Source organism: Lonchura striata, chromosome 9 (genome assembly GCF_050655825.1).
Source record: "Lonchura striata isolate lonStrDom1 chromosome 9, ASM5065582v1, whole genome shotgun sequence".
In the NCBI taxonomy this organism is placed as follows: Eukaryota; Metazoa; Chordata; class Aves; order Passeriformes; family Estrildidae; genus Lonchura; species Lonchura striata.
This window is the reverse complement of record NC_140711.1, coordinates 17984669-18009795: the sequence shown is the minus strand read 5'-3', so window position 1 is coordinate 18009795 and position 25127 is coordinate 17984669. Positions and strand designations below refer to the sequence as shown.

At 36.6% G+C, this 25127-nt stretch overlaps 1 protein-coding gene across 3 annotated transcripts in view; it reads left to right on the top strand.

Moving 5' to 3' along the window:
• Window positions 1-24736, top strand: part of PLOD2 (procollagen-lysine,2-oxoglutarate 5-dioxygenase 2) — a 50247-nt gene extending 25511 nt beyond the window's left edge. For 2 of the 3 annotated variants that reach the window (XM_085587166.1, XM_021536913.4), the window contains exons 6-20: window positions 225-288; window positions 1040-1137; window positions 2876-2977; window positions 6417-6542; window positions 8098-8219; window positions 15118-15222; window positions 15482-15607; window positions 16779-16920; window positions 18127-18189; window positions 19514-19627; window positions 20015-20080; window positions 20554-20658; window positions 21982-22128; window positions 22357-22482; window positions 23518-24736. In XM_085587166.1, the coding sequence (XP_085443292.1) occupies window positions 225-288; window positions 1040-1137; window positions 2876-2977; window positions 6417-6542; window positions 8098-8219; window positions 15118-15222; window positions 15482-15607; window positions 16779-16920; window positions 18127-18189; window positions 19514-19627; window positions 20015-20080; window positions 20554-20658; window positions 21982-22128; window positions 22357-22482; window positions 23518-23673 (1662 nt within the window). In that variant the 3' untranslated portion in view covers window positions 23674-24736. The remainder of the gene's footprint in view (window positions 1-224; window positions 289-1039; window positions 1138-2875; window positions 2978-6416; window positions 6543-8097; window positions 8220-15117; window positions 15223-15481; window positions 15608-16778; window positions 16921-18126; window positions 18190-19513; window positions 19628-20014; window positions 20081-20553; window positions 20659-21981; window positions 22129-22356; window positions 22483-23517) is intronic. The other variant, XM_021536914.4, reaches the window with a different exon arrangement.
• Window positions 24737-25127: the final 391 nt, after the last annotated feature.

Genomic DNA, 25127 nt, shown 5'->3' with positions numbered 1-25127 from the left:
GCAGTTCCTGTGGAGAGTTATGACCTTTATCCTTCAAGTTTAAAGCTTCTGCATATGCAAAACTGATTACTATAGAACTGCACAACTTGAGAACACATAAAAATACTGCAATTTGAAGAACACATTTTCCCTGATTTCTTGCTGCCACTGTGGTATAATTACAGTGTTACTGTAAAAACATTGGCTTTTAGAATGCCTCAACAGCTTTGGTGCTTTGATTTCAGGAACACATTAACATTACTTTGGACCACAAATGTGCAATTTTCCAAACCCTAAATGGAGCTGTTGGTAAGTGTATGATTGACACATTGTGTGTTTCATTAACTGTTATTAACACTTCTTTTTTTGCTTAATGTAGTTTTTAGACATGTGCTTATTTTAAGGAAGTGTTTTGATGGGTAAACCTAATCACCAGATTAGTTATAGGTCTTTTGGGTTGTTTATTAATTGAATTCTCTGATTGTAAAATGTTTGATTTAAAATGGAAAAAATAGTTTTAAATAAATGAAGTTGGCAGTAAATGCAGAACTAAGGATAATTTTTCTATATACCTTTACAAAAATTAATTACAGGGGTAAGATTAGTAATTAAAATTGCATTTTAGATGTTCTCAAGCATACAATAATACATAGTGAAGTAGAATGTAAAATTTCCTTTATCTAACTGTCATGAATTTAAATGGAAAAAAACTTCCTTTCTTACACCTGACCTCCAATTTTGGAACATTTTGTAGTTGGATCATATCTGAAATAACTGATTTCTCTATAAATAGCATTTGCACTAAATTAGAATTATTTTTAAAGCATATTTTATTCAAATGCTGAAGCTGCTGATGAGGAACTATGAAGCTTGATGTCACCTTATTTATCATAAGGAGCTTAGAATTCAAGCTCTAGTTAAAAAAAGTGAACAAAAGCTTCTAAATAAATAATACTGACAGTGGTAGCAACAGCAAGGTATATTGTATCAGCAAGAACTTAAAAACTCTGAAATTTTAGCTTTTTTTATGAACTTACTGTAGTGCTTTGTTGATTTGCAGATGAAGTCCTTTTGAAATTTGAAGAAGGAAAAGCAAGAGCAAGGAATTCAGTGTACGACACCCTACCAGTCACCATTCATGGAAATGGTCCAACTAAAGTGAGTGACAGTTTGGTTTTATTTTCATATAAAACCAAAACATCCATGAAGGCAAAAAATAAAATGGTAGAAGAGTATGAAACAGTCATAGCACACCACCAGTGCACATTTCCATTTAATGTTATTAGTAATTGAGGGGATAAAAAAACCCCTTTGAATTCGTGTTATTCTTCTGTCACTGTAACTTGATGTTGCTGCTGAAACAACTCATTTTGCTCCCAAATTCATCATAGCGTGGGGCATTAGAAGCAAGTAAGCTTATGTTAATTAGTTCACCAACACAGAGCTGTTCTTGAAGCTAGTGAAGACTGTCCATCTGGTTATTAAATGCCAGGGAGAACAATGGTGGGCAGGATAATCTAGCCAAGAGTGGTGGACTGGGATATAAAACAGTAACACATCTGTTCCTACCCTAGAGCCAGGTGTGTGTATACACGTATATAAAAAATACATTGCATTAGGCAAAAGAGGAAGTCTCTGTGTATCTGTCTAGGTACAGGTTTTTGCCATTGCCTTCAGTGTCACTGATCACTGCTGTCAATGTGCCCACGGCTTGTCAGCTGTGGGCACATGGTAGAGCCCTGTGTGCCCTGTGAAACAGCTCTTTTGACAGATTCTGTTCCTGTGCAAGGATTCAGTGGTTCAGAGGTCCCTGCACAGCTTCTCAGAGAGAAATTGCTGTGTTTTGGTCATATGGCAGCTGCATCTCTTTGTTCTGTGCAAAGCAGTGAAAGGTGCATATTTACAGTAGTGTCTGTTGGCCAAAGGATTGAACAAGGCTTCTTTCTAATTTCATCTGAGTAAATGTTCCTTACTGTAGCTCCTTATTTTCACAAAAATGCCTTTCAGGAGAATGAAGTAAAGTTCCCAGGGGAACCCAGGGCCTGCTGCTTCTTTATTTTTATACTTGTATTTTGATTTTGGAGTTAGTGAATATAATGATGCCTTTATCTGTTTGCCTTATATCTACTCAGTAGGGGTGAAAGGTATGACTAATTCCTTCAATTTTTGCCTCAATTCAATCCTCAAATTCAGTCATCATTGGCTTTGCTGACATGTTGCCAATAAAATAAAGGTTCTATATTTTACAGTTGGGCAAATATCTTAGGATGGAACTTCTTATACTAATCCAAGAATTATGCTGCATTAAAAAAACCAGCTTCACCTCTGCCTGTACTGATGTTTTAAAACAACAAAGAGGAAACTTTTGCTATCCATCACTTTGTCTGTGTGGTTAAATTGTTCTGTTTTAAACTCAGAATAGAATCAAAAGGACAATAATATATTAGGCAAAAAGTTTTCTCTAGTTAGTAAATAAACTAGCATAAAAAATATTCCCAGAATTCACTCGCAATAGTTAAAAGTTTTTTTATTAATGAGATACTTCTGTTTTGTACCTAATATCTCCAATCTGCAGATTAGTAAATTGCATTGGTTAGATACACTTCTTGAAATGCATACAAAATTTTTATATTATGATGTGTACTACTTTTTTGACCCAAAGTGCATGTCATTTTTATGAAGCACTTATTCTTTTAGACTTCATGGCACATATGTAATCTCTATTTTGTCAACAAAAAGAATAAGGTAAAGTTTTTACCTGCTTTTTTTATCTTTGTTTCCTGTCAGTTGCCTTTAGTTACAAGTGATTAAATGAGTAAACCCAAATTGTTTGAAAGGTACAGATCATCTTTTGCATGCATCTTTCATTAACTTGAATTGTTCATTTATGTTTCAGATTCAGCTGAATTATTTGGGAAACTATATTCCTAATGCTTGGACACGGGAAACTGGCTGCAGTGTTTGTGATTTGGACTTACTAGACCTGTCAGCAGTAAAGGTAAGAGTATACTGCACTGGAATCCCTTTTGGCTGCAGCTGATAGGTGTTCAGTGATTTCTGAGGCCAAGGGACTTCATGCACTATGTTTTACTACTTTCAGGAATATTTTTTTCCATGTGTTTTAATATAGCTTTGCACAGTATCACTGAAGATGATGCCATCCCCAGAAGCCCTCCATGTTTTCACCTCTATTCACTGAGGGTGAATGAACAATTTTTGAATTGCGCAAGGTTCTAGAGAATAATCAGAATTTTGGAAGAGGTAGAAAAACCCTGGATGTTTCAGATTTTTTGACCTACAAAACAGTCAATATGCATAATTTGAACAACTTCTGTTGCAAATAGAGTTTAATAGTCAACTAACATGGTTCCAATAACTATTTTCTGAGATTAAACAGTCCAAAACTTGTAGAGGACAATACACATGTTATACAGTACTTGACAGCTTTGGCTCTTCCACTCCAAACATGATGTCTTTCATATCTCTGTAAATATTTCAGCTTGTACAGAGTAAATTTGTGGCAAGTAAATACTGAGCCCTACCACGTAGAATTATAAGACTTGGATGAAAAAGTAAATTCTGATTATGTCTAACAGGATCTTTCCAGCAGATGTTTAATTTCTCTTCTGTTTTGGAGATTTGAATGAGAACAGGTCTTAGAAAATCACGTTGATGATAGCATGAAAGAAATAGTGGCTTGCTATCTTTGTAATGAAAGGAAAAAGTGAAAGAATTTCTGGGCAATAAGTAGCTAATGGACTGGTATATAAACTAAAAAAGTTATTGCTCGAATTTTAGTAACTTTGAGATTCTTTCTCTGGTTTTAAATTTTAATTTTGCTTTTAAGATAAATATTTGAATGGTGCTATAATTAGTGCTTGCACTCCCATCATAAATTTTAGCTGAAGAAAAGATGTTGTCAAAAAGTTTTTTCCAATGGTGCTCATAATTAAGACATGGTTTTGGAGAAGTTAAGTCTTAAAGCCAGTAAGGGCGACACAATGATTTACTGGATAGCTTCCTATAGTTTATGTACATCTACTTGGAATGTGTCTTCTTTACTGTAATGCATTCTTTGGACTTCATGCCTCACTCACTCTGCCAGAAGAAATAACAAGGCTTTTCCTTGGCCTCACTGGAAGTGTTTACTTCGGGCATTTCTAAGCACCAGCAGGATTTCGTTTTCTGAACGTGCTCTCTGTTCAGGCCAGTCTGGTTGCTACTTAATGAGAAATTTTCAGTGAAAAGAGCAGTTCCTGTTCTGTGCCTCTAATAGTTTTCTCAATACTGTTTTATTTAACTGGCTGCATTTATACACTCATGTCTTCTGAAGATTTTGCTTGTTTTTTGGGATTGCCTGCAAAGGAGCTCAGAGGTTCTTGTCCTTTTGGCAGAAACAGGATCTCCTGGGCTGCAATCATGGCTGAGGTGTGGGAAAACTCAGTAAATGCTCTCTTCTGGTAATGTCAGCAGCCTGTGCCGCCCCCAAATTCAGGTAGAAGTAGCATAATGGAAAATAAGTTGAAGACAACACCTGGACACAATAAGTGCAAATTTTTGCTACTTTCTTAAAGGGGTTTTGTTTTGTTCTTTTTTTCTGAAGCCTAAATTAAGTTTGTTGTAGAAATGCTTTTGAATTCTAAAGCTTCTTACTGGTGTGGAGACTTTCCAATGTGGCTGAAAAGGATGATCTCACTCCTCTTATTTCACTGGCAAGTCTTGTGGCAAAAGATCTTGGACTTTGCTCTGTGCAATTGTACTGAGACATTGTCCTTTATTTCTTCCAGAAATTGTCTTACACTCAACTACTGTTTATTAAAAAGTAAACTTTTAAACACAAATACATGACCTCAGTGAAAATGAGAAAATCTGCCAGAGAAAATGTAACATCTGGGTGCAGATTGGGTATTCCCAAAGTGGCTTTGGTGAGAGGCAACTTCTGATTTCAAAATGCTCATTGTGACCTAGATTCAGATTATGCAGTGACAACTCCTTGTGGTAAACCAAGGTCTGAATTGATGAACTCTTTGCTTTGAGGAGTTTACAGGAATTTTTAACCCTAATTTTTTAAACACCACTGTGCTTTGGTCACACTGAGATTTCAGTGTAGAGCCAAGTGGTTCACATTTCAGTGTAATGAAGCAGTGTCAGGAGTTCCTCATTGTCCCCACAGCCTTGGCACATCCAGCCTGAACCTCTTTCTCTTTCCCCTGGAGAACAAGGGGAGAATGACCCTGAGTTAGAAAAATGTACAAAGTACAATGACTGCAGCAGTTGTAGCACTGGTAGCTCAGTGTGCTCAGCTTTCCTTGTCCCTGGCCAGCAGTGGGACCTGTGCCTGTGACAGCCCCAGCAGAGAGGGGCACAGGGGCTTTCTTGGAGCCACATCAGTGCATTGCTGGTAGCTGTTCTGGAGTTATTGGGGTGTCTGTGTGGCTGTGCTTTCCCAGCAGTCCTTATGAGGTTTGCAGATGCAGCTGTGAGCAGGAGGGGTCAGAGTAAACACTGGCTGTTTCTGGGTTCCCATGTAGACACTGACACTGTGAAACCTCAGCATGTGTTGATGCTTTATCCAGACACTTCTCAAGTGGGTGTTGGCCTGTTTAAAGAGCTAGCTGGCAGCCTTTTATGCTCATATAAGGTTTCTCTCTGAGCCTTGTAATGGATTAGATTTTTATAGTAATTGTCTGGTTTAGAGGTGGAAATAATTTTTAGTCAGTGTATTTCTTTGTGTAGGAGCTGAGGCCTTTGAAGGTTAATTTTTTTTGTCTCGCATACTGCAGTAATACACGTCAGGACTACAAAAAAGTGCTGTCTGTTTCTTTTAGTGGTCATGATCTCATGATCTCTATCAAGCACATACAAAACAGCCAAATACCATCAAAAGATGTGAATTTTCTCTAAAATAAGGTCCATGAAAGTTCAGTATTCTTGGATGTAAGGATAGCAGCTCTGTTAGTTTATTAAAGATCTTTCTAAGATGAGTGAGCAGGGAAGGAATTCAGGGCCCAGTTAAAATGAATGGGGAGAAATAATGCATATACATTGATGGGAGGGTATTGCAGTCTTTGGCTTAAAGTACAGCTCAGTAAAATATTTTGTGGTATTTTTTCTTTAAGTATTTCTTTAAAAACTGCTCTCCCCTATATTTTCTTGTAAAGGTAATCTGTGTCTGTATCTTATTTAAAAAAAAATTGCCATTCTGTTCTAGGTGTAGTACAAATAGTTTCATACCAATATTAGATCCATTATCTTTGCTTATTTTGTGAAGCCAGTGAAAATAAATGGGGTGCATAGGACTTTTGAGCACACTGGTTTTGATTGCTTGAAAGCTGTGTGGACTAAGTTTACTACATTACATTAATTGCTCTTTACTATAACTAATCTTAGAAAAGAGGCAAGTCTTATTGGTTGTATCAAAATATCATTTTTTTTAGGAATATCCAAGAGTAAAAATTGGTGTTTTCATTGAACAACCCACTCCTTTCCTACCTAAATTTTTAGACAGACTGTTGACTCTGGACTACCCACGGGAGGCACTCAGTATCTTCGTTCATAATAATGTAAGTATGACTTACATTGTACAAAGCTTCAATTTTGGAAATTATGCAATGAATCAAAGTGTGGAGTATATGGATTTGAAATAAGAACACGGTTAAAATGCATAGGAAGAGATAATCCTTCTGAGTTTAGTATGCAGAACTGGGAAAGAAATTGTGTCAGGACTTACTGAAGTCTATTCAAAGAAACTGCTTAGATTATTTTACTAATGAAAAGAAAAATTATTTTGAAGTGTGTGCTTCTGGAGGAAGTACTGACTGATATAAAACAATAGAGTAAAATAATAACAGAGCAGTTCCAGTTGGAAGGGGCCTGCAATGACCACCTGGGCAACTGCTGACCACTTCAGCAGTGATACCAAATTATTAACAACTGCCACATGATAGCTGACATGGGACCTGTTTTACATCTTGCTGATACCCCAGTGTGTTTTTGTTTCTGTTGGTGTTCCTGCTGGGTCCCATGGAAAGATTGGTGTGTTCAGATATATTTTGACTGCAGATAAGATGCTTTTGAATACTCCCTGCTATTTACCTAATGATCTGGCATTGTTGATACTCCTCCAGTGACTTCTGTCAGTATTGCTATTTTGGACAGCCTGGTTCAATGGAAGCTCTCGGGCTGGAAGGAGATGATGTTTAAAGTCCCTTCCAACCCAAATCATTCTGTGATTCTGTGATTTTAATGAGTGAGGTGTCAAATGTGTGCAATTCTTTTGGAAAAAAAATGAGGCTGGAAGGGAAATGGGAGTAAAATTTAGTTGTACCCCTCCTCAGTGTGCATGCATTGCTGTTGATATGATAGCAAAAAGGGGATCAGTAATAGAAGTAGAGCTTATCTCTAAAGTGTTCACTGTGGTTTTATACAGGGATTTTGAGGGTATAAATGTGATGGGCACATGGGAATTGTAGGCTATGGAGGTTTTGTAGCTTCAGCCAAAAGTTTTGTGGTGTTTGAAATGGAATATAAAGACCGAACAGCTTTTTATTATAGAGGGGGAAAACCCCTATCCAATATTTCAATTATTGTAATGTCAGCCATAATAGGCAAAAGCTACAATGGGGGCACTGGTTTGGCAGGATTGTGTGCAGCTGAGAGCTCTCAAACACAGATAAATACAAAGGTAAGGAGGAGGGTAAATAGGAATTAAAGGAACAATCAGTGGGACTGCATTTTAAAGAAACAATGGCTGTGCCTGTACAATTTGGTACAGGTTCAGCTTCCTCTCTAAAGCCATTCTGGAGAGGCATGCCACTGGGGTTGTAGGATGGGTTTTAAAGACTGTAACATAAATATCCTGAAAAATACTGCATAGATAGGTTTTGAATCTTGCATTGTTGTACAGCTTTGAGTAATATTGCTGATGTGTTGGATTATTTTCCTAAAGTTTTGGACAGAGGAGGTTCATTTAAATGACAGATATATTGGAATGTCTTCAAACACTGTTTGACATCTGTTTCTTTAGCATAGAATACAGTGTGTTCTTGGACACAGTGTTCATGATTCATAGTTATTGGTGCCTTACATTTGTGATTAAAAATGTTTACGTGATTACAGGAGGTTTACCATGAAAAGCACATCAAGAAATTCTGGGAAAAATCCAAGAATATGATCAGAAATATTAAAATTGTTGGACCTGAAGAAAATCTGAGTCAAGCAGAAGCCCGGAACATGGGAATGTAGGTTCTAATTTATAAGTCTGTTATATTGATGCATACACGCACATCTTTTCATGTTGCATGTGTATTATTTTGTGCCTTTAACGTTTACATATCCACCTGTGAAAAGGGGAGCTTTTGTGGTAGAAAAGATCTATACATAAGACATTTATTGTCAAGTGTTTTATGGTTTCTCTCTAAGATAAAAAGATGTTGATCAACAATGTTGATCACTGTGAAAAAATCTCTCTGGTTTGGGCTACTTCAGTATTCTGTCATCTTGTCTTGTGATGATGGCCTAGACAATGCATAGTATTTTTTTAAGCAGCTACCTTACTGCTGAATTTTTTTCATTTTTGCATTGGATATGCTTTTAACAATTGCTCTTTTGTTGTCCTAGTGCTTACCTTTTTTTCTTTTTTCTTAAGTGACAATTATAATTAAGTAAACATATGGTTACAACTTGACCTGGATGTACAGGTGACCAAATTCTGTTTCCTTCTGTGGTTCAAAGAGGCAGAAATATCCTTCAGAAGTGCTCTAGCAGAAATTTCTCACAAAGGCAACTGACTTTATCTTATGTTTGGTCTTGCTTTTTTCTTTTGTCCTTACAAGAGTATCCAAAACTTTAGATTTTAAACCTGGCACTTTCTGTGCCCAAAATTGAACCTTGGGGTTTGTATCCCATGTCAGCCCTGCCTGTCACAGGCTCTCTTCAGTGCTGCAGCTGGCTCCTACAGAGTGGCTTGTGGCTCTCCCAGTACACCAGCCACAGGATGGAGTTTCTCAGCCCAGGATCCCACCAGGATCAGGACCACCTTGCTGTGGTCCTGCAGCAGGATTCATTCCATGATAATACTTTGATTCACCCTTCCACCGAATCTTCCCTGAGTGTCAGAGCAGAGAAGTTAATTTCAAAAGGCAATTTTCTGTTTAGAGGTTGAGCATAGGCTGCTCATAGCCTCAGCTGAACGAATGAAGGTCTTGAGTCTCTGTGGTGTTCTTGGAAATTTGTTTGAATGGGGCTTTGTTGTGCTGAAGCCATTGGAAAACTGATTTCTGGCTGAGGTACAAACTTCTCCCTTCGCCTTTCTAGGAAAGCTGCAGATGTCCAGTGGTAGTCTAAGCACTCATTCATATGTTTATAAATCATTCTTTCTCTGTTTCTAATACTCTCTAAAGCAGATGTACCATGTTGACAAACTTTTTTTGGTGTGTTATATGTAACTGAGGTGGAGTTTCTGGAGTAGCCTTTTGCTCTTTGTTGTGATATGGACAACATAACACAGAACCTTCAGAGTAATCAATATGTATAGTAATACTAAATCTCACCCAAAGACCTGGAAACCTGTCATCTTTTGGTAGAACCTACTGACTTGTAGTGAAAAAGCTTTTGATATATGGTCCCTGCTTGATCTGTGGATAAAAAAATATAGTAATTTACATGTATATTTGCACAAAGTCATTTTGAATCCTGTTTGAAAGGCAGGTAGATAATCATATGTGTGATATGATATCCATGGTATGGATGTGATTTGATCCGTGTTGTTCCTGTTTTGAAAGGTCCCTTTGATAAAGATTCTGTTCTAAGACATACACGGAGAAAACCTGAAGTACAATGTGTGTGGAATGAGACCATGGCAAAACACTGAATTGTCCAAAAAGTATGACCCTTAGTAGTAGAATTTTTCAAGTAAACAATGTTGATGTAATTCCATGGCTCCTTTTAATTTGTCTGAAGAAGATTTGATTAATCTGCAGCTTGCTTTGCACACCTGGTGTGCTTGGCTGCCCTTGTGAACATCACTGGTTTCACTGGAACAAACACATTTTACATGTCTTTAAAATGTCTAGCTTGGAAGTCTGGGATGTTCAACGTGAAGGAAGTTACTATAAAAAATTATTTGCTTTCAGCCCTTAATCTGTCTTTGATCATCATAACCTCATTTATTTCTCACCAATACTGCAATGGTTATAACTTGAAAAGAGTGATTTCTTCAAACTTATTCTGATTTAGAGATTGATATTGAGTCTTCTAATTCATCTTTTCCTGCCTCTATCTGCATTACTGACAGATAGAACAAAACTATCTGTCTCAAATACTTGCTTTCTCTTCTTTTCCAAATCTGCTCTTAGTGTCTCTCTGTTAGTTTCCAGTAGATTTAGAATTAATTTGATCTTCTCACTTGCACATTTCACACTGAGTCTATATAACTGGAGAAGCCTAGCAGGGCTTAGTTAATAGAAAGAGGGGCACTTAAGCATTGAAGGTCTAGTTTGTTTCCAGCAGAATACTTTGGAGTAAATAATGCAGTTTGATCAGTTTTTTTCTCACCTCTCTTTTTCCTGGCTTTTGGCTCAGCAAAAAGTGGTGATAAATCATAATGAGGTTCTCAGTAAATGACTCTCTCATGTCAGTATAAATGTGAGAAAATTACCTTTATTCAGTTTTACCCACAGCCTTGCAGCAAACATTGGTCAGCTTTTCTCATGCACATAATAAGGAAAAATTGAAGCATTTAATTTATTGCTTCTTCCTCTCATGTGCTTGTGAAAGTTGGATAGGTGCTGGAAAGGATCCAAAATTGTTCAGTCTGCAAAACTTTTTAGAATTGAGCAATACTGGGAAACAGGAGTGCACAGCTTTCCTTCTTGTGGGCTGAATTGAGATAAAAAGGAAGGAAAACTAAGAAGAAAAAAGAGAAGGAAGATTTAGCTCCTTGTTGTCTGAATATTTTTCTCTGCATTTTTGTCCCTTGAAACACTTGAGTGGCATTTCCATGTCTTTCTTTTTTTAGCCTTTGTAAGGTATGAGTTCTTACAGTTCTTTTTTCCTTTAAGGAAAAAATCATCTTTGTTTTTGCTTTGGTTGCAGATGAGATTTCAGCCAGCTGTTACAGAATTAGGACAGAAAACAAAAAGCAATTAAATATGTTCAAGTAATAGAAATTTGGGAAATACTTCTGAGGTTTTATTTATCAAAAGTATGTTTTCCATATTTTTTTTTCCTCCTGGTACTTAGAGTCTTCAGGGTTTCTCTTCTGGGGGAGTTTCTCTTTTGTTCCTCCCTCAAAAATATTAGTAACAGAACAGGGTAGGAATTTTCTAAAACTTTATTAAAAATGTAATTTATCTCAGCTTTTAAGTGGGATGTGCACATTTTAATGGAAGTTCACATTGAAAACTTTCAAAATTTTCAGGCAAAATAGTAGAGAGATCAGAGTCAGAATTCATTGACAGCACTGTTGAATTCTGAGCTACGTTTGAGGTCTCTTATATGTTTCTTGAAGGAGGGTATTAAGTCATTGTCTCTGAGTTCCCATTTGATATTGGTAAATGATGGCATGGACACTGCAGGAAAAAGGATACATCCTTTGAGCAGGGCAAATATCTTGGCTCTGGGGGGAGGAAGATCAGGGATTAAATCTTTGTCTCCCAGATGTCAAGTGTTTTCTGTTAGAGACTGGATTTTCTGGAACTGCTTCTCCAGAACGCTTCAGCAGTTTTGGGCTTCAGTCTCGGATGGAGGAAGAACACTGAACATTGAGTGCTGCTGAAAAACACGTTTTCCACCCATAGCTGATTTCAGTAATTTCCAGATGTGATAACTGTGGTAACCATGCTTTAACCCAAGATGCAAAACTAAATATCAGTGCTTTATCTGTGTCCTGGATTTATTTTCTTTTAGTGATGGTTGATGTGAATGTGTTTATGCTGTTGTGGCTGTCTGGAGAGATGCAAATTTTAACCCTAAATGGCAGGAAATGTCACCCAGGCTTTTGGTTGCAGACTTGTATGTGGAACACCTTTTCTTTCAGAGGTCTTTCAAATGGTTTCAGTGCTCTTCCTCTGGGCTTGCAGTCCATATTTGGAATTGTATTTCCAAACTGAGAAGTCTGAAAATGATAAATTGATTAGACAAATTCAAACTATGTCTAAAAAAAAGAGAGCTGGCTTAATGGCAGAGAAAATGGGTAGACAATATGTCTCTGTTACAACCAAATAGACCCTTGGAATATCTCAGTGGAAAGTGTGTTGAAGGGAAGAGCTATGACATTCTCCCATTTTCAGATGAGCTCACTGTTCCAGATGGACTTGTGGTTTGTAAACTCAGTCAGACTTACTGAGTTTACATCAATCAGAGTGATCTCTGATTGCAAAATACTTTAAACTGGTCTGCTGAGCAGACTTCACACTGCCAACCAAAAATATTGGTTTTCTTCTAGATTGTTGTTAATTGCTGGACTGAAATTGCTCTAAGTGATGTACAAGGACACAACTTTCTTTTCAACATTTGGTCTTACTTCAGAGCAGGTGGATTGTAAAGCAAGTAGATTGAAGGTTTTAGCCATTGAATGTAGACAAGGAAGCATTTACACATGAGCTTTGCCAGAAAGCACTTTCCGTGTATTCCTTGGTGTGACCTGGATATGCATACAAATAATTTCACATATAATCTGGGATTTCTACATCTGGAGAGGTTAGCAAAAAAAGTGCAAAGGATCACTAAATGGCAAAACTTCATGCTTGCAGCATAATTCTTCCAGCATTTTCAGACACAAGCTATCATGTCAAATGTGGAAGATAAGTTCTGCCATGTGCTGAACTAGTCTTCAGCACTGTAGAGAAAGCAATCAGAGAAAAAAAAAAGCCGAAATAGTAACCTTGAAATTTCCTGACTGTTTAGGACGGGAATGCTTTCAGAGAGTTCTCAAGAGAGTACTGAATGACTGAGTGTGACTTAAACCAAAACTTTTAGTATTTTGTGCTTTGAATTACTATGTGAATGAAGCACACGAGGGTTTATAACACTAAACACATGGGACCAGTTGGAATAGAATTTCCTGGTTCTGGATTTAAAAGAGATGGGGGACAGAAAAAAAGGCAAAAGTTAAAGGATGATGCATTTTGCTATTATGTAATTAATTTTCCAGGTATATTTGCCTATAACTAAATATAAATTTGTTCCACTTTATCACATTTTTTAAATTAAAAACATTAATTATTTCATGGTTTTGTTAGCAGCAGAGTGTTTACCTGCTTTTGGGGCAGTGCTGGCAAGTGTTTTGGCTGGAGCCTTGGACTGAGATCAACTCTGGTCTCAGGTCTATTTTCCTCACTAAAATAAGGATAAAGGTACTGAATATTTTTGGAAGGAATTTAACATCTAATGCCAAGTGTAGTATAAAAGTCAGGTTACTATTAATAACTGTAATTAAGCCAGTGATAAGGCTACATATGACTTGTGTTCATTGGTTGTAAAGCCTTGAGCAGAATGGATTAGTAAAGGAAAATACCATAAAGATTTAATTGCAGGACCATGTTATGGCCAAAATCAAACCTACTGGTTTCAGTTGGGCAATTATGTGAGAAAGTGCTGATTAAGGAATTTCTGTCACAAAAATGTCTGTATAAGATGTCGGTTAAGGCAAGACTTAACCGGAGACTGCCCAGAGATGTAAACTGGGTTTATATTCAAACACAGTGATTTTAGCATCAGTAGGAAGATAATTTCTGACATATGGATATTTTAAACATTTTTCTGAAATTATTGCTGGATCTTTAGTGATCAAGCTTGAAGAGGGAAGAGTGCTTAAAGTTATGGAATAAAAAAGCTCTGCCTTCTACTGTGATTCTAACAAATTCATACCTCTTGAGTCCTTTGAGCAGAAGACAGTTTGAACAGAAAGACCCAAAAGGTGTTGATAAGTAGTAATTTAGATGGAAGATTTAGTGCTAGATTTGGAGGGGGATGGAAGAAGATCAGGCAGGAAGCCATGGCAGCCCTTACCTTGACTGGTGTGTAACCTGTCACATCCACCCTTTGTCAGATCTTTTGAAGTGACAGAGATCTTTGCCTTTGCAGAAAACAGTCACAATCAATCAAATCAAGTGGAACTTGAACTAAAGCACTGATTGTAGATGTTTTAAAACAAGAAAGGAAGATAATGATTTGAGCTGTTATGGTGGAATTAAAATAGGGAAAATAGATAAATTCAGTAATGCCACCTGCATGATAGGAAGCTGTTGCTGTAGTATTGACCTGAGGAAATTGTTCCACCTTGTCTAAAAGTATATTTGATGTCCTATAATCTCCTGTTATTCTGATGGCATAGGAAGGCTGAATTCACTACACCAAGTTTTGGCCTATCAACTCCACCCTACCAGAAACATACAAACATAGTCTGTGTATCTTTCATATTTACAGTAGAATATGTTTACTTTGTCTTTCTCTTGAATGTATGGGAACTTGTGCAGTTTATTCTGAGATCAAAATCACAACTTATAGAAATAGTGTATGGACACATTCAGTTACTTTCTCCAGTATAAATTCACTGCCTTTGCAAGTGGTTTATATTTCTCTTTACCATTTTTTTTTTGTTGTTTTTGTAGGTCAAAAAGACAAAGAAAATGTTTTTAAATATGTATTTCTTTATATACCCTCCATAAGGTTTCAATTACCATTCAGATTGCACCTGTGGAATCTTTTTCCAAAGACAGCATTACAGCCACTTGCTCAAAGATCTTGCTAAATAAGGTCACACTTCACTATTATGTGATTGTACTGATACCCAGCTATATAAATTAATGGCATGTTCCCCCTGCCCCATTTTCTATTAGGACACTCTATAGAAGGTATTACTGAACTTGGTAAAGGCTAAAGGCCACTTACATTAATTAGATGCCTTACATTTTTATTTTAATTAACTATCTTAATATTTTAGTTAATCACACTACTGTACTCTAAAGACACCTTTAATTACAATACTGTGCTGCAGAGGACTTTTAATGCAATGAATCAGTTTGGTACTTGTAGTTTGGGTTTTTTTTAAGTCTTTGTTTGCTTTGTTTGTGATATTTTCTGGACATGTGTACATTATTATTAATATGAGCTAATAATTCTTTTCTGTCTTTTTAGGGACCTTTGTCGCCAGGATAAAACATGTGAATATTACTTAAGCATAGATGCAGATGTCGTGCTGACAAACCCAAAAACTTTAAGAATACTGATAGAACAGAACAGGTATAGTAAATCTTATTTTGTGTAATTTCCTCTAAATTGAAAGGATTCTCTGGGGTCTTTCCAGAGAAAATGCAATCCCATTTGTTTTTGGAGAGTTAAATCCTCTTTGCTTATTTGTGTTATCTCATTGCCATAGTTCATAATGGTCTTGGGGGCCAACAATTCACAAAGCATTTTTTCCTGTCAAACAGCAGTTCCTGATGTGAATTTAAAGTGCTTCAGACTTTCATATTTTCTTATTCAATATGTCACTTCACAGGAAGATAATTGCTCCACTCGTAACTCGCCATGGGAAGCTTTGGTCCAATTTCTGGGGTGCTTTGAGCCCAGATGGTTATTATGCTAGATCAGAAGATTATGTGGACATTGTGCAAGGGAACAGAGTGTAAGTAACTGTAAATAATTGTTAAAGTCAGGGCACCTACTATGGTTCTAGCAACATATTGCATGAAGATATATGAATATGGTATTACTCCTGGAGAGATGAGGTTTGATATATTGTTTTTTATGTTTCATAGAAATACACTTTTAAATTCCCACTCACATCTTGGAAAAAAAAGCCAAGTGTTTAACATGATGAGCTGGTGTTAGGATTGCACACAGTCATTACTAGCACCTGTCTGATGGTATCTGGTTGCTCTACCAGTGCACAGTCCAGAAAAAGTCAAGATAAACAAATAGCAAACCCAAAACTCTACATCCCTGGAACCTCAGGCAAAAGGAATGGTTGTTGTATTCCTGAAATAACTTTGTAATCTCCTTGGGGCAAGTGTTTAGTCAGTGGAACAGCTATAACTTCTATGTGTATTTCATCCTGTATATGATGTCATGTATATCTTGAGGAGCTCTTCAGCAATACTTTTGTCAAGGACAAACCTTTGCGTTTATCCCTCCCCTAAATTGACTGTTCCATATGGTGATGCCTTTTCTTTGCTCTGGAAGAACAGAAGGGTCTGAAACAGACTGCTTGAATAGGACTGGCTTGTTTTCAGTCCTACTGTACTGAAAGATGTGCTTGTGGCACTGAGAGGGGGGGAAATCTGCAGAAGGGAGCATTTTGAAAGCAATGCTTTTATGTTGATATTGGCCCAACTCACATAAATACATGGCCTGCTGTGGTCTGTGGGTATTTGTGTGAGGAGGTCAGACCAGCTGTGTGGAGTCTCAGTGAAGTCTTTAAACTCATTTAAAAATCTGTTTTGGAGTTACTTTCGCCATCTGGTATTGTAGAATAATATTATAAGAGAGTTTGACTGATTGCCTTAACTAAGGAAACATGAAGCTCATGTGTAGTTAAAACTCCGTAGAGAATTTAACCTTGCTATATTTTTATAACAGTATTCCGTAAAAAATTGAATTACAGCCTACGCCTACTTTTGAGATGTCCAGATGTAGTTTTCCAAGTGCCTTGGGAACCTTTCAGCTTCTTCTCCTTGCAACTTGCTTAGCCTTGTCAGCAAATACAGAGATGCTGATTTAATAGAATAGGCAACAAATTAGTTTTCATAGCTTTAAACTATTTTTGTGTTGGTTTTTCTTTTCCTTATTTTCAACAGAGGAGTATGGAATATTCCTTATATGGCTAATATATACTTAATTAAAGGACAAACTCTCAGATCTGAGATGAAAGAAAAGAACTACTTCATGCGTGATAAGTTGGATCCTGATATGGCACTCTGCAGGAATGCCAGGGAAATGGTAAGGTGTATCTGGAACAGCTTGCTTTCAAATACACACATTTCTTTGTGTCCTGCTGTACTCATAGACTGCTTCACTTGATTGATCTTGGTTATTATATTTTACATATAATTCAAAGTACTGGCCAATTTTTGTGTGATAAAACCCTTCAGGTGTATTTTTTTAAATTGTTGAGAACAGAGGTTTTTTCAAGGCCAATGCACTGATGCAATGACTGCATGGTGTTTTCTAGTTACATTCCCTGAAAATTTCTCTTGAGGTTAAAATGCCTTTCTCCTTAGCATAACCTCAGTAAATGAAAGAGAGCTCAACTGCTCTGCTGTGCATAACTTCAAATTTACCAATGCATTTGGATCATCTCTATCATGCATGTTTTTATACAGTGTGAAATTTCCAGCAGACTAAGTTGGAATATTTTGCCATTTTTTATTAAGTACATATATATTGGAACTAATGATGGGCAGTGTTAAATAAAAAGTCTAGGTGATTTAACTAATGGTAGGAATCTTCTTAGGGAGCATGAATTACTCAATATTTTTTTTGGATAGATTAAAACTGTATCAGATAAATGTTACATGCATTAATCTGGAAGTAATGAGAGAACTTATTTGTACTGTAAAGTTATGAATCTGTAAATCCATATTTCTACTGATATTTACGCTAGTTTCAGCACAGAGACAAATAAGACCTAAACCAGACCTATTTCCAGACACTGTAGCATTGAAAAATTTTTTGCTGAATTGAACAAGAAAAGTTGGCAAGTATTAATTTTTTTATTCCCTCATAACAAGGCATGATCTCCTCTGTTTGTACTGATTCTTCAGAACATCCCCATCCAGTTCTGTTGTATTCAAACCTCCTCAGCATCAGTTCCTGCAAAACCTGTGCTTTCCATGTGCTCATTAAACTAATCTGACTGGCTCATGAGAAAATTGCTTTCTCTTCTCCTCTTTGTCAGTCTGGGCTGTAGGAGGGTTTGGTACATGCTTGTTTTTGTATTGCAGCAGATAAGAAGGGGCTGGTGGAAACAGCTTTGACATGTGTATGAAGAGCTTTGCTTGGAGATGCATGTTGTCTGTAAAGGCATATCAGCTTTTGGTCAAAGGCTGCTCTTTCCCTGATGTACCTGTGGAAACCTAAAAGTAGTTGGAAAAAGAGAAAGAGATTGTGTCAGAAAACTGATGTGATGATTCTCCTTCATTTTAGACTTTACAAAGGGAAAAAGACTCCCCTTCTTCGGAAACATTCCATATGCTCAGAGCCCCAAAGGTGTTGCTTTATTTTTTTTTTTTTATTAATTGGTTGTTATTACATGCAGTATCATTCTACCACAGGAAGATACTTCTCCTCTGTCCACTTCCTCTGATGAAATACTGCTCTGGCTTTCTCTTCAGTCTTCTAAGGTTCAGGTTTTAGCCAGGGGCAGGTTTTTGAAGCCCAGCTGAAAGCATCTCAGAGAGGCTCTTTATCTTCTCAGGGGGGTTTCTCAGTGCTTCCAAGGTCGAGGTGTGCTGACACTTCTGTAGCTTCTGTAGCTAAAATGGGTGGAGCAGTCCTAGGAAGGAGTGAAGCTCAGATCACTTGTTGGTCTGCCAGGCCCCCTCAGTCACCACATTGTCACTTTAAGCTGTTTTTCTTGACCCAGGCCCTCCTTATTCTCACTGCTGCAGCTATTTTATGATTTGGTAAGTGTCCAGAACTGGGCATGTTTAACAAAAATCATTATCTTTCTAATAGTTTAACTCTTTTTCAGACAAAAACATAGAAGTACCAAAGTGCCCAAACGGTAATGTCTTAATCTGCTGCAAATCTAAAAGTCACAAACACTTCAGAAGAAAAGTTTTAGTCTGAAAAACCTTAAACTAAAAAAATCCCATAGAACCTAAGTTTCTTTTAAAAAATACTATTTTCTGCTACTACTTCTAATCAAGAGAGTTCTGTTAATACCTTCTGTTAATAGCTTGATAATAAAGCTGTATCTTACCACACTTGATATCTTGCATATAATTACATGAACAGACTTCAGAGTGCTCAGCTGTTTTGGATGCTGATCTGAATATTCTTGTGTGCTATATTTGCTACCTTTTTATTTCAGGCCAATTCACCAGACGGATCATGTAGTGAATACTCTGAAATAAGTTTCTTGTTCTGACTTTCATGAACCCATTGATTGTTAGCTTATTCTTTCAGTTTTTAATTTGAAATTACCCTAGATGTTGGTTTTCTTGTGTGTGAGCATTTTCAGTTTGATAACAGAAGCTTTCAGTGTGTCTAAAGTTTTCTGGAAAGCAAATCAACCAATCACTCCTCTGCTTTTTCCTTTCTGTAACTCTACATATGTTCTCAACAATATGTGTTTTAGTGTGTTTGGAAAATAAATGCAGGTAAATGCTTGTAAACAAGAAGTTATGAAGAGTAGTTGCTGATTAGAGTCAAGCCTTTGAAAATTAAGATACTAAATTAACAGCATCTTTACAATATATGTGTACAAATGTGTGATTATATTTTATGAAAGGACAATCATGAACAGACCTTTTTAAGACTTTGCTAAGATGGACAGTTTTACTAATGATGCTTTCTCTAATTGATATAGGGTGTTTTCATGTACATTACCAACAGACATGAATTTGGAAGACTTCTTTCTACAGCCAATTACAATACTTCCCACTACAACAATGACCTCTGGCAGATATTTGAGAATCCTGTGGTATGCATCTAATTATTGCTAAAAAGTTATTTCATTTAAAAATATATATAAATGTATACATTATAAAGGACTTCAAATTTAAAGGCTTTATGTGGAGAACTTTTGTTTACTGTGTGCTAAATATTGATTATGTGCTAAAAGGTGTTCTTACTCATCTAAGGAAATGACAATATATCATATCAGTAAGCCAGCTGGTGACCAGAGCATGAAATTGGAAACAGGTTTCATGATTTTTGACATGATAGGAACCAAATTGTTTATGACAATAAAGGCTTTTTGAATTGTTTGTGGTGTTTTCAGTAGAGCAATGAATAGAGTATAGATTCTTTTATATCACCTATAAATGTCATTATTCTGTTGGAATGATTTCCAATAATGTTTTTTTAGGATTGGAAAGAAACTTACATAAATCCAAACTACTCAAAGATCTTCACTGATAACATAGTAGAACAGGTGAGTATAAGTAGTTTTTTAAAAAATTGTGTGACTGACTGATAATAAATTGGCATGCATTAAATATTTCCATGAGAGTGCTTTTTTGGTCTGTGACTAAACAGTTTTTTGATGTTTTGGATCAGAACTGAATTTTTGCCATTCATTAGGCTGCTTGCTTTTATGCAACTGATCTGGACAGAGCACTTGTGTTGGATGATCAGTTGTGATAATTAGAGACAGTGATTTATGAACATTGCCTCTCTAAAAGCTGGGATAAATGGCTTCTGTGTAAAGCAATGGTAAGTTTTAAGCTGTTATCCCATATTAAAGTGAAATGAGGAAGACCAGCATTGTTGTTTATGCACAGAAGGTCTGGGTGCACTGACACATTCTTAGTGCTGGGTCAGGGCTTAGAATGTAACTCATAGTTTTTGCTTTTTTGAGAGTATGCTTGAGAGTCAAGTTTTTAATTGTTTGGGGTTTTCTTGTAGCCATGTCCAGATGTGTTTTGGTTTCCCATATTTTCCGACACTGCCTGTGATGAATTAGTAGAAGAAATGGAACATTTTGGGCAATGGTCTGGTGGAAAACACCAAGTAAGTGTCAGCCTGTATAAACGTAATCTTAATGAGCAATCTTAACTACTTTTACAATAGTAACTCACAGTGTACTGCAACAAACAAACATCCCAACAATTGCCAGTGGTCTGAAACATCTGCTTTGTGGTATGAAGTACTTAGTTTAGTCTACTGTGTAGCTGCTCCTTCAGTAGATTTAGAGGCATTCTTCAATTAATGTTGTGGTGTGCTGACCCTGGCTGTATTCTAGGCACCCACCAAACTCACTCTGTCAGTGCCCTCAACTGGACAAGAGAGAGAAAATAAAGAGTTTGACTTGAGAGATAAGGGCAGGGAGAGATCAATCAATAGCCAACACAGGCAAAACAGACTCAGTTTGAGACAATTAGTTTACTTTTTACACTGGTTCAGTTGGTAATATAATGAGCAATGAAACATCTTAAAAACACCTTCACTCCACTTATCCCACTTTCTTAAAGGCACTGCTGTCACAGTGTATGCTGTCTCTGTCACTGCTGGGCTCAGCCTTGGCCAGTGGCAGTTGTCTTCCGTGGCTGGCATTGGCTCCAAGGGGAAGTTTCCAGCAGCTTCTCACAAAGGTCACCTCTGCAGCCCCACTGCTGCCCATGCTGTGCCACGTAAACCCAGGGCAGACTTTGAATCAGCAAATTAGACACTAACAGTGGTGCAGCTCTGTAGCAGCTACCTGACAGTTACCCAAGGCTGGTTTTGGATAGCTGCTAACTGTTCAGACAAGTTTTACTCATTTACCTCCTAAGTACTAATTTATCAGACTTGTCCCCTTAAGGAGTTACCTGAAAATGTTATGAGCTATTGTGTCAATGTTCTTGGAGAATTCAAGGTATTTATTAACTACCACTAAAATCAGAGGAATGTTTCTCTTGTTCCTCATGCTTCCACATTTGTGAATTCTAGTTGCAATTTTTATGTAGGTAGGAGCCTCTGGAAAGAATTTTAACATACTTTCATCTTCAAATTATTTCAACATTTATTAGCCTGTCAAGTTGAGGCCTGTAGTCTCTTGATCTGATAGAATTTCAGTTGCATCTGCAGCTCGGTAAATAAAATTTATTATCCCAGGAAGCCCTTTTATTTACAGGTGGCACATCCAAATATTGGCTCATCCTATAAAGACTTCCAATTTTTGCTCTCAGCACACCTTTTTCCTTGACAGTTAGCTGTGGAATTGCTGTACAGACAGCCACTAAAACATTGATTTGTTGCAGTTGCATGATTCTGCAGATTTCAAATAAATATTTGTTGAAATGTCAGAAACATTCCATGTTCCTGTTTCCAAACTGTTTGTGGTGTTTTCATTAGGACAGCCGCATTTCTGGAGGTTATGAAAATGTCCCAACAGATGACATTCATATGAAGCAAATAGGACTGGATAATGAATGGCTGCATTTCATACGAGAGTTCATTGCTCCAGTAACACTAAAAGTCTTTGCTGGCTATTATACCAAGGTATGGCTTAAAAGCTTTTGCAGAAATTACTCCATGGTGTGACTAAATTTAAGTGTTTTAATGAATACATATCTTCGGTTTGGTTGAGAGTTTATATGTGACATAGCAGTATTTAAAGGTGAATGTTGTTGAATTTTTATTTTAATTAAGCTTTAAACAAAATCCCAAGAAGCCTGTGTGTGACTTGGCAGTTCACAGTTTGAAGTCTGACTGTGTGTTTTGTTGCAGGGCTATGCTCTACTGAACTTTGTTGTAAAATACAGCCCTGACAGACAACGGTCGCTCAGACCTCACCACGACTCCTCAACGTTCACGATCAACATTGCCCTCAACAAAGTAGGAGAGGACTTTCAGGTAACTTACTGACTTAACAAATGTTGTCCTTTGAGTATCTAGTACTAGAGCCCAAACACATATAGAGACCCAGCTGAGAAGGAAAAGATGCACATCACAAATTGAGATACATTATGCCTTGTGGTTTTTTGATGAGCACTAAATTTGCTCAATTCCAGGATTCAGAACTGTTGATGTAGTCAGGCTGAATTGATCAAACTGATTTCAGGTGGTGGGAGAGAAGGGGTTTGAAGAAAAACTTAGGAGATGTTAATAATTTCATTTTTAACATTTCTTAAATGCTTCATTTCTGTACCGTGAAAATCAATTCTTCAAAAGACTTTAAATAGTGCCAAGTTGACTCAAGTGGCATCTTTTCTGTAGAACTTTTTTAATGTTTTTTTTAAAGTCAGCTAAAGAATGAAAATTTTTAACTCTTGTATCTGTTTAGGTTTTTTTGAGCTAAATTATTTTCTAGTCTGATATTGATTCAAATAAAACAATCCCCAGAGTGTGGAGTTAGGCAGGGCAGTGGCAATAATATCCAATTTTTACTTACAGAGAAATTTAACCTGTTGTGTTTATAAGCCTGTATAATTTATAGTACTTAATGCCGATAAATGTGCTTGCCACACTTACTGTTTTGGAAAGCACACCTTCAGTTTGAAATCAGTAGCCAGATTAATTAATTTAAGATTTTTTAAAATGGTCCTGGGTAGGGATGCAGTCCTGAAACAAGGCCTGTGAACACGATTTGCTTCTCTCTGGTAGAATCTACAGTGAAGTTATTGAAGATCTGTTTCAGCCTTTTTTCTTGAGCAAGTTTTTATCTAGTGAATGCTAAGGCAAGACAAGGGCAAATCTGATTGCAAATACTTGTCTGTTAATTAATGCTCTAAAGATGGTGTCATGTAAACAACCTTGCTAAGGGATGGTAAAAGAAAAAAATCCAGCCTATTAATAATAGCAAATTATTTGAAGTAATGGATATATAAAAAGGAATTTATTAAAGCACAAGATAAATGTTTGGGATTTGTGTTTGTGTTTTCACTACAGGGAGGTGGATGTAAATTCCTTAGGTACAACTGCTCCATTGAGTCTCCCAGGAAAGGATGGAGCTTCATGCACCCAGGAAGACTCACACATTTACATGAAGGACTTCCTATCTTGAATGGCACAAGATACATTGCAGTATCATTTATTGATCCTTAATTTTATTTTTCTTTGTCCTCTTCAACAGCAGTGTTCTTCACATAAACATTTATTTATAGATCTCTTCTGGAAGATGGTGATAAAAGAAACTTTAAGTTACTGTTACTACACAGCAGAGGTACTTTGGGCTAAAAGGGGGAAAAAAGAAAATATTTTCTAATATTGTTGAAGATTTCTTGATATCTGCTCTGAGCCTTGAGTCCCAAAGTAAACATGTCCTACTTGTTTTTCCATTCTGCTGTCCTAAAGAGTGGGTAAGGAGAGAAAATGGAAAAGCACAGTGAACCCATTTCTTCGTTGAAAAAAACCCCAAACCCCAAGGAATGCTAAATACAAAATCATCGGAAAAATTTATCCTGATTTTCATTCAGTTAAGTGACACAGCTAAAGTTTGGTGATCTGTATATTTGGTGCTAACCAAAGAAAGGAAAATCACTGCATAAAAACAAAATCAAGTGAATCTTGTTTACAGTTGTTTCTGGTAAGCAATAATTCCATATGCTGGTTTATACTGAAGGGAAAACGTCTCTGTAGCCTGGTCTCTTAATTCATTGTCAATAATGAAATGTACACCCTTTGAAGAAAAAAATAAATAAATTGCAGAGATGGAACAAGGATTAAATCCTTTATCTAAGGAGAAAATGTTTTATCATTTGTTCTGAGAACTTATCCTGTTGAAAGCTTACTTTTCTTCAGTAAGTGACCTTTGTTTAAAGTGACTTATTTTTCTAAATGTGTAGTTGCACCCAATGGATACTGGAAATTTGATGCTTATTTTCAGAAAGCCGGTAAATTTTAAAAGGATGTTTTATAGGGACAGTTTTCTACTCTTAAAATTACTTGAATTTTTTATCAGGAAAATGAAATGGTGGCAGTCTCTTTTAAAGCTAAGGGTCTTAACTTGACATTTATTTTAAAGAAATTGGTTTAAAATATTCCTACTGTATCTACTGTCTGTAATTTAAAGAAACTTGAAGCTAACTGTCTCAAAGTCTACCGTGCCAAAATGCACGACATGTTGGAAAACCTTGTGAAGAATAAAGGGTAATTTTGAATTAATGGAGCAGCTGTTACTTGACTCTATCAGGTAGTTTCTTTGCATTTGTGACTGTTCTTAAAGAAACTGTTCTGACAAAGATTTTCTAATGATCTGTAGATGGGAGATGGGCATGTCAGGTTTAGGCTTGTTTGCTATTGGAATTGTTTCAGGGAGTGCCTGAGTACCAAGTCTTGCATTACAGTTTCAGAATGACCCCAGCAGGAGTGATGGTTCCTGGGTTTGTTTTTATATGGAGGCTGATTGATGATCTAAACAGTACTTCACTTTTTAATGTATCTTTGAAGAAGCTTTATACCACATTTCTAAACAGAAACTTTATTTGCAGCTGACAGGATTAGGAGAGTTTCAAAGATTTTCCTTTTACTTAAATATCCACATCTGCTTATTTCCTTGT